Genomic DNA, 17,231 nt, shown 5'->3' with positions numbered 1-17,231 from the left:
TTCAGTGGTTTGTGTGTGTGTGATTCCCGAGAAACAGGAGGAAGCGGGGAAAGTGAGGCAGCTCTTCTACCCGATCTGATCCCAGAGAGAGATCACAAGAATCGACCATGGCCAATAAGGCAATCTTCCGGGGCCAAGATGAGGACTCAGGGGTCTGGAGCCTGAGTGTCTGGAGCCTGTTTGCCGTTTCCCCGAAAGTGCTCCTGCTTGGTGGACCTGCAGGGAAAGACTTGGAAATTGTAATGCCAATAAAGGTTGCTGAATTGAATTGACTTGGAAATTGGAGGCCTCTTGCTGTGGATGCTGGGAACTGGACTACAACAGACTGGTTGGCTCCATTTTGAATTAGGTTTGCCTGCCCTCTCCCTGGGACGTGGCATTCCCCCCCCCCCATTCCTGGCGCCCGTTGCCTGCTGCCATAGCCAGCGGGAGGAAATAAACATTTTTAAAAGTCAGTGGCCGTTTCCAGACGGCTTACCTGCCTCCGGAATGTCGCGCCATGTTGCGGGGAAAACGTGATATTTTGCGTTTTCCCTGCAACATGGTGCGACGTTCCGGAGGCAGGTAAGCCATCTGGAAACGGCCAGTGTCAGCGTGATGTCATTTCTGGAGAAACCTGGAAATCATATCAATCCTCTCTAGGAATCATTTAGAGAGGCACGATACGGCTTCTGGGTTTTTCCTGCAAGTGACATCGCACCGTTGCTGAAGCCCCTCCCCCATGTCTGAGCTCCCTCCCTGCCTATTTTGATGATGATGATGATGATTAGTATTAGTCTCTGCTGTTGGCTTCACTTGGGCAGGGGCGCCTACTGCCTCTCCTCCACTTTGGAGATAAGTAGACTTTTTAAAAAGGATTGCACTGCAAATCTGTCAGTCTTGAAACAATGGAAACGCACTCTTGAGTTCTCCAGAACTCTTCATCAGTCTGGATGAACGGAAGCGGAAAATGTTTCAGGCCGTGACCTTGGGGCCTTCTCCTTCATGGCCTCCGACATCCTTCCCATTTGGTGAGAGTTTTTAATAACAAACATCCAGCCTGGTGAAGAGTTCTGGAGAATAAAAAGATACAATATAGACATTTTGAGGTCTTTGGAGAGTTTCTTAAAACCTCAATTCTTGAAGCAAGATTGAGAATTATTATTATTTCAAATATTATATACACATTTGTATATTTGAAATGTGTGTTTCTGCTGTAACAATAATTTTATTAAGGATTGTATCTTTTCTCTGGAGATAGTTCCCCGAAGAAAGGCTGTATAGTCCAACATGAGCGGGGATTGTAAACATTTTGTGAGCTCAGTAAATCTTCTGTGTATTTTTTACAGTCTTTCTTGCATTGGCTGTCACCCTCTTTACTAGCTTTATGTTTTCTGTTGCTACAACCATTTCTTTGCAGCTCTGCCACACATAATTCTTTTTTAAAATGTGGAAAAACATGGAGGTGAGGCCACACACATTAAATAGTGAAAATGCCAGCCTTTACCTCACAAATTTCATTCTGAACTCATATAGATCAGAGCATGGGTATTTTCCAATCCTGAGGGTAATCTCTGAGTTCGAAAATTTAACACCCCAAAGCAGCCTTGGGAGTTTGGAACACTGGTCTGGACACACAGAGGCCCTTCTACACAAGGCAAACTCTTGTGGTCTCCTCATGGAAGCGCTGCATGGCCTGGCCTGTCAACTGACATCATCTTCAGAGGCCCCTTCTCCAAGTTCCCTTTTTTCCGCGGTCAAGGAGGTAGATACCCTTTCTCTGATGGCATTCCAGTTATGGAACTCTTCCTCTAGACGTGTTAATCTGCCACCATAATTACTATCTTTTTGGCTCCAGGTCTTTTAAATAGTATTTTGTAATGGTGGTTCTGAGCTTTTAATGGAAATCACTACCTTTTATGTGCCTTCTTTCTATGCTTTAATCTGCAAAAACTTGTTATTTGGGCAAGCATTGGGGCTGGAAAATTGATGAGAAAGAGACAGTAGGAGCAAGAGCTGAAGGAAGATAGTAACTAAGAGTCTCTCTACATGAGACGCCTTGGCACATGTTTGTCAAGTATAGGGAGACGCAGTGTTAGCCAGGAAGCATAGTTTAAAAAGACAGCTGGCAGAGATCGCTCCTCAGAGGGTTCGTTAATTTCATCTTTACTTCCTGAAGGCTCAGTCAATTTCACATCTCCAGTCTAAAACTCTGTGGGATCACAACCCAGAGGACAGCAAGGAATGGAAATGGGCTGGAGCTGCCTTCCAGAACCGGGCTTGGGCCTAAAGAGGTTCTAATGGGCTGAAGTTTCCCTTCTGGCATTTCACAGCCCCTTCATACAGCTCCAGTGTATAGCAAAGCATTTGCCCTGCCTCCGGCTCTGTCTTTTTAAACTGCCCTTCCCAGCTAACATTGTATCTCCCGGCATATGCTCTTTATGTGTCAGATGTCTCGTGTCGAGAGACTCTTAAGAGAATGAGGTGTGACTCCAGAAGTCACTGGTTCAAATCTCACCTCATTCATGACCTCATTAGGTGGCCTTACAGACGAACATGAGAAGTGCTTGCTGGATTAGACCGTGGTCCATTTAGTCCAGCCTCCTGTTTCACAACCAGTTGCCCTGTAGAGTCAAGGCATCCCCTGCTGTTGCCTCCTAACACTGGTATTCAGAATTTTACTGCCTGTGGACATGAAAGTCCCCTTAGCCATCACGGTTGGTAGCGACGGACGGACCTCTTCTTCATGAATCCTAAGGCAAGGTGAGCCACTCTCTTCTCACCCTCCGCCTGCCCCCGTCCCCCCCCCCCAGCATCAGCAGCAAGGGCACTGCGGCTCCAGCCTACATCACAGGTTCTTGTAAGGTGTGAAACTGGACAATAGTTATGAAGAACTTTGAACAATGAAAATATTATATAAATGTTCAGTATTGTAAATGACAGATTTCTAAAATTTTAATTTGTTTCTGTTTGGAAAGGCTGTTATTTAGTTCCTGGGGATAGGATGGATTTTTAAAAATCCATACTAAAAAGCAAAGCCTATTATTTGAATGATAAAGTAAGAAGGAAGAGGGTCATGAGAGTCCGACATTATACGCAGCTGAGAAATTGGCAGTGAGGAGGTGCCCGTGCGAGTCGGTCCTCTCCTATGTATCCCGCTCTTAACGAACAGACGAGTGTTAGTACCTGAGAGCAGCAACTGAGAGCCAAGCTACAAGTGACGCCTGACACAGGTTGGACACTTGTCAGCTTCCCTCAAGTTTTGATGGGAAATGTAGGCATCCTGGCTTTACAGCTTGGCTCTCCATTACAGCTGCAAGACCAGGATGCCTACATTTCCCATCAAAACTTGAGGGAAGCTGACAAGTGTCCAACCTGTGTCAGGCATCACTTGTAGCTTGGCCCTCACACAGGGTGTGATCTCCGCCGAAAGGAATTCATACTGGATGAAACGGGCTTTGGGTGATAGACCTTGCAGTGATGGGAAGACATTATGCAGCTTTCCACTGCAGCTTCTTTGCAATCCAGGTCGTCTCTACAGTGGGCCCTTGAAAGCGACTTTTTGTTTCCGTCCCTGTCCCAAAGTGTTAATGCTCAATTTTGCAGTTCTTAAGATGATTTTGTGTGCATTAACTTCTCAAACTGACAAGCCTCCTCTTAAAGAATGGAGATGTGCTTGTTAATCCGGAACAGAAGAGTGACCCGGTGAGGCTTCATCGGCAAGCACAAACCTCGCAACAGTTTTTTTTCTTTTAAGTGAGTGAAACCTGGCCAACATTTTGAGCTAAATATATACCTGCTAATTTTTTAAGTATTTTGAAAAGTGAGAACTTTAGCAGAGCATTATATAATGCAGTATTCTCTCATCTGTATCCATTTGTTGGTCTGCCCTGCCTCATCACAAAAGGTTAAGCTGGGTGAAAATAAAGCTATACAGCAGTGTCCATGCTTGCATAGGAGTGGGTGGGTTAAAAGAGGGGCTCCATTCCCACCTTCCCTGTTTCTGGCTGGCCTTTGGCATATTCACGCTACTTTCAGTGAGGCTCCAAAGCAGGAGAAATTACTTCATCTAAATCAATTGTGTAACACCAAAATAACCAAAAGGTTCTTGAAGATGTGAACAAAAACATTAAAATAACATCTGAAGAAGAGAACTTGATTCTCGAAAGCTTATGCTAAAATAAAATTGGTTAGTCTTAAAGGTGCTACTGGACTCTTTTTGATTTTGCTACCACAGACTAACACGGCTAACTTCTCTGCATCTATGAACATACAACAGCAGTTTAAATTATTTTTAAACCACTTAGCAAGAAATAAAAATCACTTTGCAACAGTAAAATCAGCAGTTTGCAGCACTTAAATGAAAGAGCAGAGAAAAAAAACATAAACATCTATTGGGCAGCAGTTAAATCTAGCAGTTCAAAGAAATTAAAGAATCAATTACATATAAAAATTAACCATTGGAACATCGGGACAATAAAAAGCATTTTCACTTTGCAGCTGAGACTTTGCCAAAAAGGTTCTAGGTATATAGTAAGGAGGAGGCCATTTAGCAGATGGAGAGAAAGCTGAACCCCACCTGCCTTGCTACAGTAAACAGTGGTGTATTCACTAGGGCTTCCGCTGGTGATCAGACAAGTTCACACAGAAGTTCTTAAGGACTCCTGAGCCCCGTCCATGTAGGGCTTTTCCAAACGCTAGGCCTACATCATATTCACATTAGCAACATAATCTCTATCCTAGTCCCTTTTCAAGAGGATTTACCTTTTCTAAGTATGTGTAGCTCCATATTTTGCCGTCTGCCCAGGTCCTGGAAATGATCTTCCCCCCTGGGTCATATTCCATTTTTTCAGTCCACGTTCCTCTTTGAATATAGGTCACTAATCCAGAATGAGAGTATGTGATGTTGACTTCGTTGTATTTGCTGATGGGGGACCAAAGGATGGGGCGGCCTGCCTGGTCGTAGAGAATCCGAAGAGTGAACTTCCGATGGTCATCGTAGATCTTCCCCGTTCTGGTTAGGTGGTCAAAATCAATCGATAACAGGTTTCTGTTATGAGCCTAAAGATGAAATATGGAAATTAGCAAGAATGGTGTGACGTGTGTGCCTTAATCAGACCCTCTATCCAGGTCATTCTTGTCTTCTCAGAGCGGGACCACAAGTGACGCCTGACACAGGTTGGACACTTGTCAGCTTCCCTCAAGTTTTGATGGGAAATGTAGGCAGCTTGGCGGAATGTTGGACAAGTGACAGTTGAAAAGTCCATTGGACAGCAGTCAGAGAGCGAAGCTGCGAGACCAGGATGCCTACATTTCCCATCAAAACTTGAGGGAAGCTGACAAGTGTCCAACCTGGGTCAGGCGTCACTTGTGGTCCCGCTCTCAGACTGAGAAGACCCTGGCTCTCCAGGGTCTCATGTAAAGGCTATTCACATCAGCTACTATCTGATCGTTTTAAAGATGTTAGAAACCGAACAAGACCTTCTGCATACAAAGCTGATGTTCTACCAATGAACCACAGCTCCATCTTATATGTAGATATCTATATTTAACTGAATTACTTCCACAGGAAAAAGAATATGGGGATACTGGTAAATTCAAGCTCTCAGTTCCCACCACCCAATCTCCATTTGATCTCTGTTGTTTGACACATATTTGACCACGCCTTGTTTAGTTAAATAGACAATTTAACACTGCTATAGTAGAATTTCTTTTGATCTGAATGTCACACTCAGAGTACTAATATTTCTCTACTAGCTGTCAGTCATATCAGATTTCCTAGGTTTTATTTGGGTTTTTTACAGGGTTGCCAGTTCCCCCAGGGGCCAAACGGGGGGTGGGAGAAATGGGGGGGGGGGAAGGCAGGCACTTACCTACATTAACATGCTTTGCGCATCCGTGCTCCTGCACTCCTCTGCTGCAATGGAAGTGTTTGGGGCCAATTTTTAGCAAATCAGCCCCCGGCATGACTTGTTGCCTCCACATTGCCCTAGAAAATGACATCATTTTCCAGTGCAACAGGGAAAAGCATGAGAGCTTTGGGTGCCTGTCTCCTCCATGCAGGTGCCTCCCCCCCCAACTGGCCAGGTGAGTGACAGTGTGTGTGGGGGGGTAGCAGCTGGGGGCAGGCTGGCAATGCTAGTTTTATTACACAGGAATGCCTAGGCCTGAATGCTGGAACATGAGAAGAAAATGTCCTTGTAACTTTTGATTTCTCCGTAACTATATGACTGACTTTTCTGTCCCTGCACACCATGCATGTATTCATTCCTCATATTTATTTACCGCTCAGAGCTCTGGGTGGCATACACAGATAGAGCGATTCATTTTGGAATTGAATCACAACTAGAGATGGGCACGAACCAAAATACGAACCAAAATACATGATGAACCAGGCTGGTTTGTCAGATCCCATTTTTGACGAACCTCCACGAACTTTAGGCTGGTTCGTTTGTTTTGTTTTTTCAGTTTGTCACTGCAGACAGCCTGGTGCTGATCAGTCAGTTTCCTAGGCAACAGGGGATGGACTTCCTGCAGACCTTCTGCTGGTCCAGAAGTGACATTCTGCTGACCTGGAAGTGACGATTTTCTGACCTGGATGTGACATTTTCATGAACCAAACAAACCAGTTCGCTAACAGGGGGCAGGTTTGTGAAAGTTTGTGGTTCGTGAAATTTGATGAACCACGAACCACATGGTTCTTTTTTTCCTGGTTCGTGCCCATCTCTAATCACAACAACCTTGTATATTAGGCTGCTTGGAAGAGTGATTGGCCAAAGTATAGGATCAAGCTAGATGTGCAGCTTTGGGAAATGGCTGCTAAAAAATAAAGGAGAGCCAAAATGGCCTCAGAATGCCTCCCCGAGGGGAAGGGGGGCTTCCCCTCCCCCCTCAAGCAATTTCCCCCTTGTCACAATAGCACAGGGGGAAGTTCTTCAATGTGCACAGAATTCTCTACTTGGAGCAAAAAGGGGGGAAACCCTCTCACTGGTGTTATTTTGACACGGGAAGCCCCTCCTCCCCCCACAGAGGCACTCGGAGGCCATTTTGCCTCTCCTTTATTTTTTAACAGCCATTCCCCAAAGCAGCTGTGTGGCTGCAGGGAACTAGAATTGGGTCTAGCTTCTCCAGACCCAACTCTTAAAAAACCTGCATGTCTATCTTGACCCTTATACAGTGAGCTTGATAGCTCAAGCAGGGTTTTCATTCCAGATCACCCCACTACACAGCAATGGCCCTTAAATTCAATATTCAAATATGTACTGAATGCATTACAGATGTAATACAAAGAGATCTGTGCAAACTGCCTTCCCCTCTCTTCCCCACATAGAATTAAGGGGAAGATAATATGCAGTGTTTCCACCCTTCAAAAGTCCCTTCCTGGTATTCTTTGCTATCAAGGACTTTGTTTATGATGAAGTTGGCCAAGGCTCAGCAATCTTATTTTCAGCAGCAAGGCTGAATCGTGGAAAACATGAAGGAAAATATTTAAATAAATAAACAAATAAAAAGAATCAACAGACGACAACACAAATAATATCAACTCGCATATTATTCAACTGCTGCTATTTTGGTCACAAAAATTTTCATAAGTTTTCTGCTGCGTAGCTGCCGAATCAATATGTGATATTGGCCTCCCTGCCCTCAGAGATCAACCTAACATTATTCAGATTATCAGCATGCCTCAGACATGCAAGAACTAATAAATGCATGGAGTACAAGTATTTCAAGTAGGAAAGCCAACTCACAGATATCTAGGTCCTATGTATATATATGCAGCATATTGCCTGGGAATTAGCCATTTAGATGCCTTTGTAGAATGTTTTCATCCCATTTTATTGCAGCAGTCTAAGCAAACAAACAACATGACCCAGCCCATCTGCATGCAGGGCAGAAAGTGCATGTGGTCACTGCAGCCCATGGGAGGGGGGACATCCCACGCAGGGTCTGTGTTTTCCACAGCCCTCTGCGAGGGTCTAAGAATTTTGAGGCCCATGCTCCTAGGACGGGGGGGGGGGGGATCAGCTGCAGAGACGATTCCCCAGTTTGTGTCATAGTCTTGCTGATACTGGTTTGTCGGACTATTCATATTTACCTTGGGTTTATATCCCAGTATAGGCAGCCTTGCATAAATTCCTGTTTTTAGATTTCAGCAGAAAACTTTAAATAAAAAGAAACCAGGGAGTGAGTCGTAAACTAAAAAGTGCCTTCAGATACATGCCCCAATCTAGATGTGGGATATATGCACACAACAGTAGTCTTCCATGTGCATCTCCCTAGCTGGAAAAGGAACCACATGCATAAATAAGAGTTGTGAGTACGGTTCCTGGCCTGATTCAGCCACAGGCACTTCCATAGTTCCCAGCCCCCCAAAACTGGCAATAACAATGATGAACTGTGCATAAAGAGGAACATGGGCAAAGAAGCAGACGGACATAATACCGCCCACTCCTCTTGCACCCAGACAACTGATCGGAAGTATTGCTAATTATCCGAGAGGGCTGCACTTCAGCTGACTTGATGGTTGGTTACACGGCAGACTCTCGTTGATGGTCTGTCAGACCATAGCTGTCATTCTGGGTATTTTTGACTTGTTACTAACAGAAAATACATCTGCTGCTCTATCACTGTAAGCACACAAGCTACCTTGTAATAAGCTGTCTTCCACCCACACATTAAGGACATAGCATGAGCAGCGGCGGAATGGAATTTCTCCAAGCACCAGCTGGCCCAGGATATGAAAGAGAGAAGAAAAGCTACCTCATAGACTTTGCTAGTGGGGAAAAGGTTTGCGATGGTCTGCAAACCCAAAATTCCCGCCTTACCATCAGTAACATCTGAAAGCAGGCAAATGTTAGGATCTCAAAGAGCATCATTCACAAGTACAGCTATTCCCACAGTGATCTTCTATAAAATAGTTGACAACCCTCTTTTTTTTTAAAAAAAAGAGTTGTAGTGGCATAGTATTTAAATCACTGTAATTCTGCTAAGGGCTGATCTGCACAAAAGCCTTGCAATAGGGAACTGTGCCCACGCGGCTGGTTTTTGCAGCATGTGTGAATTGGGGTTTAGTGTCATAAATGACAAAGCAGGTAAGCACAAAGCCGGCAGGGACACCAACCTCCCCAAAGAGCCTCCAGCGCATCAACAGAACAGTGTGTCAAAGACTGCAGCCGCACCACAAAAGGGGATCTGCAGAGCAAATGCACAGCAAAGGGGAGGAGCAGCTCTGGCCAACTGGAAGTTTCTGTAAGAGTCAATGAGTCGTATAATTTCATGAGTACAGCGACTCCTGCAAGACTTCGCAATAAAGCCATCAATTCCTAGGTCCTACATATCTCAGGGAGAGAGCATCTAACAATCCTAAGCATGACTGGTCAAAAAAGTTCTTTCCGTTAAGGCCAGGGTTGCCAGGCCCCTCGGCGTCCAAACTAGAGGACGGGAGTGTCTTTCAGGGAGCGCGTTTGGGGAGCAGGACTTACTGTGTGCATGCACAAAGAGCGTGCGTGATCTGGAGCGTTTGTTGCCATGCCAGGAATGACGTCATCTGCATGATAATCAAGGGAAGGCCCCTGCATGGAGGCATTTTCCACCTGACTTTAAGGAACAAACCCTCAGGCAGGGGGCTTCCCTTTGTTGTCACACAGGGAATGATGTCATTCTCAGTGCAACAAGGAAGGCTCTGGAGCATGCTCACGCTCCTTAGCTCCCAGACCTGTTTCCAGCGCTTTTTTCTGGGAAAAGAGGTGGTAGAACTCAGTGGGTTGCCCGTGGAAAAAATGGTCACATGGCTGGTGGCCCCGCCTCCTTATCTCCAGACAGAGGGGAGTTTAGATTGCCCTCCGAGCCGCTCAGCAGAGCGGGAGGGCAATCTCAACTCCCCTCTGTCTGGAGATCGGGGGCGGGGCCACCAGCCATGTGACCATTTTCAAGAGGTTCCGGAACTCCGTTCCACTGTGTTCCAGCTGAAAAAAAGCCCTGCCTGTTCCCTGCACCTTTCCCCCCACTGGCCAGGTAACAGGCAGTGGAGGGCAGAGGCTGGGAGAGGGAGATTGCCCTCAGGGACTGGGGGAACTGGGAAGCCTAATTAGGGCAAAGAGGGAGCAAAAATCACAGATCTGACTTACATTTGACTTTCTAAGGTAAATTGCAGGTGTGGGGAGGCCTGATTTGGGACAATGCAGAGCTGGGGGAGGGGGTTTACCCTTTAATTCCTACAGTTTCAAAACAACTTCCCATTCTGTGCTAGGCTCAGAAGTGGTTCAATAACAACAGCAACAATGACCACCACCACAAGAATAATAATAGCAGTATGCTTACATACTGCCTTTTTGGACATATCAGTGCCACGCTCAGAGCAGTGAACAAAGTCAGTGTTGTTATTATCCTCATAATCCAGCTGGGGAGCTGGACTGAGAGGAGTGGCTCACCCAAGGCCCCCTGCAGAGTTCATGGCAGGAGTGGGAGTCAAATCAGCAGGGTGCTGATTTGCAACCAGCCTCTTCACCACTATGCTACAGCAGCTCCTAGTGATTCCAGGGCCCTGGGCAAAAATCTGGGGCGGTGCCCCAGAATCACTGCACCGCCACCACCCCGCTAGGGCTACCCCAGGTCTAAGCAAGGAGTGGCTCTCTAGCCTGCTGCTGAGGCGGCGGGCATGTGTTGCTGCCACAGAGCAAGCGGCTAAGAGGGTGGGCGGGTGCAGCTGCTGCTGAGCTGGCTGCCTGACACTGGCTGGCGCAGGGGCCTGCTCTCTCTTTTCTTTCCCTCTCCATCCAGGGGGGCAGGACTATGGACAGCCGGGGCCCTGCCCAGTCCAAGGCAATTGCTCCAGAGGCCCTATGGTTAAGCCAACCTTGGTTAGGCTGGAGACATTTAATGACTGACGCAAGCGCTACTCAATCAGCACTCTGCACAGGGAGAATCCGTTGATCCTAGGCTCAGTCCTAGGATCTGAGAGCTGCTGTAGCACAATGGTTAAGTGGTTCAGCTGTGAATCAGCACTCTACTGGTTTCAATCCCACTCTGACATGAGCACAGCAGGTGGCATTGGGTAAGCCGCTCCTCTCAGCCCCAGCTGTATTGTGGGCAGGGCTTTCTTTCAGGGGGAACGTGGGGGAACAGAGTTCCGGCAGCTCTTGAAAATACTCGGCAATAGTGCTTGAAAATAATATGATTTCAAAGAATCCTGTGTGTTTCTTCCTAATTTCCCTCTTGAGAGTTCCACCACCTCTTTTCCCAGAAAAAAACCCCCTGATTGTGGGGATAATAACAACACACCAGTCCAGTTCTGCTCCAAAAGAGGTGGCTGAGGATTTTCAGAGAGTGTGATGCTTAAGCTATGCACATCTTCACCTTTATATTATGCAGACACTAGCACAGGTTGTCTTCAATGCCTTGGGTGAATGGGAAGATCAGACTTACAACGCCACTGTAAGAAGAGTTCCACCCTTCTTAAGCCCATTTTGACTTTAATTGCATTGTTAACCTCATGTATACCTTTGCAATGTATACAGTGTCTGGCCCTGCTGACCTCTGACCAAGAGTGGGGGATTTTATAGGTGCAAAAAGAATGTTTACTCAGTGAATACAATCCTACAAAAAAGTAGCCACGATGACCAAGTGCCATTGAATCCAGCTGGTCTTAGGCAGGCAGTAAAACCATTACATCCCACTGATTTCAGTAGCATTTCAGGTACCTTTCCCCCCTTTAGATTGGGCTCAGAACGTTTAATACCTGTAATTACTACCCAAGCTGTGAATTCATGCAAGGCAGAATATGTCCTTCCCTATATTTAGATACAAACAATTCTGAAAGCAGGTGTTTGTTCTTTCAGCTCACGTTGCTACATTTTTAGGTCCACGTGCTTCACTGAAATTGAATACCAGCCATTTACAAAAGTGGCAACGCTCCCAGGGATTGCTGCAACGTCTACTGATAGTTAAATAAAGAGCGCCCCCTCCCTAATCTGAGATTGAACTATATAGTCAACAAAATACATTTGCTAATTTAAACCGCATGTTTTGTAAACTTACTGAGACGACATAACTTCAAAAGCTAGTGAGAAATGGAACTTCGCTAATATGCTTTTGGCATTGATACATATATTTTATGTAATGGTTGTCTGGAGACCATTAGAGACTATCTACAATATGATATAAAGCAGAGAACAGAGGACAGTAACCAATTAAGAGATGAGGCCAAGACTACTTCTTAAAGTGCACTCTTCTTAGCGATACAATTACATTCAGGGATGTATGCATTATTTACTGCTCCAAGAAGATTTTTTAGCTAAATTATGTGCCCCATGTTGTCTGCCAGAATGGAATCACACTTAGTAGTACCTTTCAAGTTCCAAATATTTCGCTTAATTTGCTTCTGTAGTCTTTATGGTGGAAGAATATTATTATTCTCATGTAAGGTTGAAAAGAAACTGGCATGCCTAGTAGAGGTACATGAAACAGTGCATCTGAAGGTCATCTAGACGGCAGGTAGGATCATATGAGAACAGGTAGCCCCTTAAGCAGGGCTCATTTTGAGGGGGAATGCACAGGAACGCAGTTCCGGCAGTTCCCCAAAGAGGTCACATGTCAGGTGGCCCCGCCCATGTAACTCTCAGCCATTTTGGGCCCATTTCGGCCAGGATTGGGGCCAAAACGGCCCGGATCAGGCCTCTGACGGGTGGTGGATCACTCTCCTGCTCATCAGTGACCTGATCCTGACCATTTTGGGCCCCTTTTCAGCCATTTTCAGCCCCTTTTTGCCATTTTGGGCCCAATTTTGGCCCTGAATGGCCAGGACTGGGTCCAAAACAGCCAGAATAGGTGATGTCAGGGGACGTGGCATATGCAAATCAGTTGTATTAATGACATACTTCCAGTGATGGCAAGAGGTGTGGCATATGCTTATGCTAATGAGTTCCTCCAGCTGTTTTTCTACGAAATGACCCCTGCCCTTAAGTATCCCAATGCTCTTTATAGCTTTAAAGGTAACATTTAGCACTTTGAATTTGGACCAGAAGCCAATCAACGGCTAGTGTAGCCTTTTTTAAAAACTGCCAAGATTAGGACACAGATTTGTGTATCAATCAGATCTGGTAGTCAGAGAAGGTGGGGCATTCTATGTTACAGGCATGGACAATGAGAATGCATCGTTTAAATGCTTTTCAGAGTAAGGCAGATGTATAACAGATGCCCTCAGATGGAGTCTATGGTTGATGTATTCGCTGAGTGTAATCTCAGTAGCACGGTTCATCACAAAAATCCAGAGGATTTATGTTGCTATGAAGGAAACTTGATTTTGACTTTATTTTTATAGCAGATTGGGGAGGTGAGAAATCAAGCAAGGATTAGATATTTCACAGGCTATAAAACACACAGTAACTTTTACATTCTAACACATTTCCACTAAATTAGTTAACCTGAAATTGGTATTTCTCTTTTCCCATGACCTTTATGTATTACTATAGGTTTCAGTCTGTGGGAATCAAACCAAGTAAAACCTATAAGAAAGCAGCCCCCTAATATAACATTATCAGTGCAAATTTCATATAAGTGCCTTCACACTCACACAGTTCCCAATATGTATTGGTTTAGCTTCAGGATAAAACTCACTGGAACTAGATGGACAGGAATCCTGTTTTTCCCCCAGAGAATCCCAATCTAGAACTCTCTCATAAAGGGTTCTGGAACCCAAACCCCTTTCCTGGCCATCGTTGCCCACTGCAGACATCTTATATATGAATAGACAAGTGGCTCCACTCTGAGGATTCTTAAATCCAGAGACTGGAGCCACGAACGGACAAGACAGAACTTCCTAAACATGTGAAAAATGCCCCAGGTTTGTAGAAAAATCTGAAGTCTACAAAAAATACATTGTTTTTTTTTAAAAACCCAAAATGATAAAAGGAGTGCCTGCAACTTTAACCAGATGCCCTCAGTGGCTGTTGCTAGGTGACCATTAGTCAGCCTTTCCAGGGCTGTTTGGGCCTTTGAGAAGGAACTTAGTGAGGCAAGCCCAGAAGCATCCACTGGTCAACTTGAAACCACATGACTTGCATGGCTCACTCAGGCCCAGCTTCTTGCTACTATTCAACAGCAGTCCCCAACCTCCCCAACAGCCAATGTAGAGTAGTGGTTAGAGTATTAGAAGACCCATGTTCGAATCACAACTTCGGGAAGTGATGTTGTCACGCCTATTGGGTCCCCATTGTGGAGAAAGACAGTATATAAATGAAGTAAATTAATACATATATATAAATGAAGTAAATTAATAAATATAGATGAAGATGGGGGGGCAGATAAAAGGTAACTTTTAACTGGGTTTGAAGGAGAGAAGGATGCAAAGAAAGGTAAGCTTATGGAGGCTGCCAGGAAGAGGGAATAGAGTGGGGAAGGGGATATTGGGAAAAGCGAAGTAACCCCACAAATTCTTGCAGGTTCGCCAACCTTCAACTGGGCCTGGCTCAGCCAGAACCACACAACTGGGCCATAGGGGAGAGACTGCCTGGGAGGGCGGAGGGAAAGTGAAAATGGGGGCAGACAACAAAGGTGGGTGGGAAGGAGAAAAGATAGCAGGAAAAGGGGAAGAGGCTATGAGGGGCAGAGAGGGGAAAGAGGTCATGGTGGGGGGAAGGAAAATGAAATTCCCCCCACAAGTCCTTGCGGGTCCCCCACTTGTTCAATTCTATTCTGTTCATGGGAAGTTGAAACCCACCAAGCATGCAGGGCCTGGTGATTAACTCTAGCTACCTGGTTATGAATTTGTGTGATTTGTGCAACATGTGGATTTTTCATACAGGCATAATTTCCATTCACGTCATACAGAACTCTAGAAAATTAATGTTCGGGCCTGCATGAATGGAAGCTGCACCTGCATGGAAAACCGTAGTTTTCATTCAGTCTCTGCCACCTGCAGTCTGCACAGGGCTCACAGGTTTGCAAAAACACAAAAAACCCTCAAAGCCAAACTCATCGAAAATTTGCAAGTCATGGAAGAAGGCAGGGCAGAATGTTTCCCTCTGTGTGCTTTTCTGTGTGCAGGTAAGTCCTTTGTCCGGAGAAGAACTCAGTCAGGTGAGCCCCCGCCTACAATTTGACGGGGTTCTGCCAAGACCCTGGTTTACCACCTCAGTAAAGCCGTAAAAATAGTGAAAAGGTTAAGTTCTATTGTAAGTTCCCACAGGTGGATCAGAAACCCTGACAAGGAATATCTTTCAAAATGTACTTCAGGTGATGAATCATTGGCAGAAGCCCCTAGCCCTCCGTGCAAGGTACTCCCAATCTTTCTCTGTGCTCGTCTATAGACAAGAATGTCTTCTCCCCTGGGTAACATTAGCCGTACATGGATATTGAGCTGGCAAATTCTTGCCATTCAAAACTAATAAAGGAAATGCAGAGAAAAACACAGCAATGAAGCAAAAGATAGTTTGCATCTACACAAGGGTGTGAAAATATGACACCTTTATGGTGGTGGCCGAAGCAGCAGCAGCAAGCACAGTGAGAAAAAGTGAAAAACAGACAACCTGGTCCACTCACTGCTGCTGCCACCACCCCTCTCCCGGAGAAATAAGTGGCTGCCAGGAAACCCAACAGCAGGTAGTGTGGCCCCAATGGGCAACAAGTTTGGGATCACTGATCCCAAGTTTGAGATCACAAAACGTGGGAGGGAGAGGAGTAAAATATCACAATTTGAGACAACACTGAGGAGGGAGCATAAAGTGCCCACCTGCCCACATGCCGTGTAGGCCAAGAAGTATATTTGAGAGGCAGATCAATGAAGGTGGTGCCAATATGGTGGGAAGAGTTAATATGTTTTTGATGCATCATCCCCCAAAGCCTGGAACTAGATCTGGGAAGGAAGAGGAAGCATGATAGAGCATGGCTTCTTCCACCTGAAATACAACATCTGGAGGGGAGGGGAGTGTTCCTTTCCTCTGCCCCTTTGACTTATTTGGAGGAATGCGAGGGGTGGGGGGAGAAGGATCATATTCACAGTGATAAGTCTGCTTCCGCCCCTTCCTCTGCTTGAGGCAACAGACTCAGTGGTGGATAAGAGGATGGGGAGTGAAGGAGAAAGAGCAGTGGTGGTGGTGGTGGACTAGGGTTGCCAATTGCCTGGAGAAAAAATGTCCTTTCCCTTTAACAGAGACTTAATATAATGTTATTTACCAGATGATGTTATTAACCCCTAGGCCATGAAAACTTTAGCTGTCCATTTCCAGACATTAAGCTTTGTATTAAAGGGACAGGATCAGGGCTTTTTTTCAGCTGGAACGCCGTGGAATGGAGTTCTGGAACCTCTTGAAAATGGTCACATGGCTGGTGGCCCTGCCCCCTGATCTCCAGACAGAGGGGAGTTGAGATGGCCCTCTGCGCCCTCCCTCCTTTTTCCAGCTGAACCAAAGTGAAGTCATTGTGCGGTCCTGAGTTCCACCACTGAGTTCCACCACCTCTTTTCCCAGAAAAAAAGCCCTGGACAGGATGTTTTTCTCCAGGCCAGTTGGCAACCCTGGAGATAGAATGCATTTTTCCATCTCTCTCTGGCTCGTCAAATTTGGCAGGTCTTTTGACTTTTCTATAATAATCACTGCTTAGGTGCTTTCTTGTTGGTAGATCATTAGACTGGATGTTAAATATTCACTCTGTTGATCATGGTTTCCCAAAGGAGTATTTTTGTCAAATGGAAAACAGATTTCCTAAAGCATTTTTTTCCCAACAAGTTATTGATGACTCTGAGCCTTAAACAAGTCTTAATTAAACAGCCCACTTGCCACAAAGGTTTGTTAATACTTCAGCTAGAAACAAGTCCAAGGGCCAAAACAGACAGAATGGATGCAGATCTTTATTTAAACATGGAATTGCCCCAATCAAGTCAAATGCAGGACGGAATCTGGTTTGAAAGGGAAAGGGGTGCTTGGATGAGTGGACTTGTACCCGCCATACCCGATTCCAGCACACGTATCTGTAGCTTCTCTCCTTAGGCACTTTTCAGCCTAGCTGATTTCACTCCTAACCCAAGAGTCCAGCTGGGGAGCCATTGCCGCAATTCTCCTTTTACTGTTGAAATCAATCCACTCTTTTAGCGCGAAATTGGGCAGGCTTATATTGACATACATGCAGGGCTTTTTTCCTGGGGAAAGAGGTGGTGGAACTCAGTGGGTTGCCCTCGGAGAAAATGGTCACATGGCTGGTGGCCCCACCCTCTGATCTCCAGACAGAGGGGAGTTTAGATTGCCCTCTGCGCTGCTCAG

General features: G+C 45.6%; 1 protein-coding gene across 2 annotated transcripts in view; it reads right to left on the bottom strand.

The window, feature by feature from the left end:
• Window positions 1-17,231, bottom strand: part of TENM1 (teneurin transmembrane protein 1) — a 468,106-nt gene that overhangs the window by 12,719 nt on the left and 438,156 nt on the right. For both annotated transcript variants that reach the window (XM_054996443.1, XM_054996444.1), the window contains one exon: window positions 4,744-5,040. In XM_054996443.1, coding sequence (XP_054852418.1) covers window positions 4,744-5,040 — 297 coding nt within the window. The remainder of the gene's footprint in view (window positions 1-4,743; window positions 5,041-17,231) is intronic.

The sequence above is a fragment of the Eublepharis macularius genome, chromosome 13 (genome assembly GCF_028583425.1).
Source record: "Eublepharis macularius isolate TG4126 chromosome 13, MPM_Emac_v1.0, whole genome shotgun sequence".
NCBI classification, from domain to species: domain Eukaryota; kingdom Metazoa; phylum Chordata; class Lepidosauria; order Squamata; family Eublepharidae; genus Eublepharis; species Eublepharis macularius.
The sequence above is the reverse complement of the archived record's forward strand: the minus strand, read 5'-3'. Positions and strand labels throughout refer to the sequence as shown.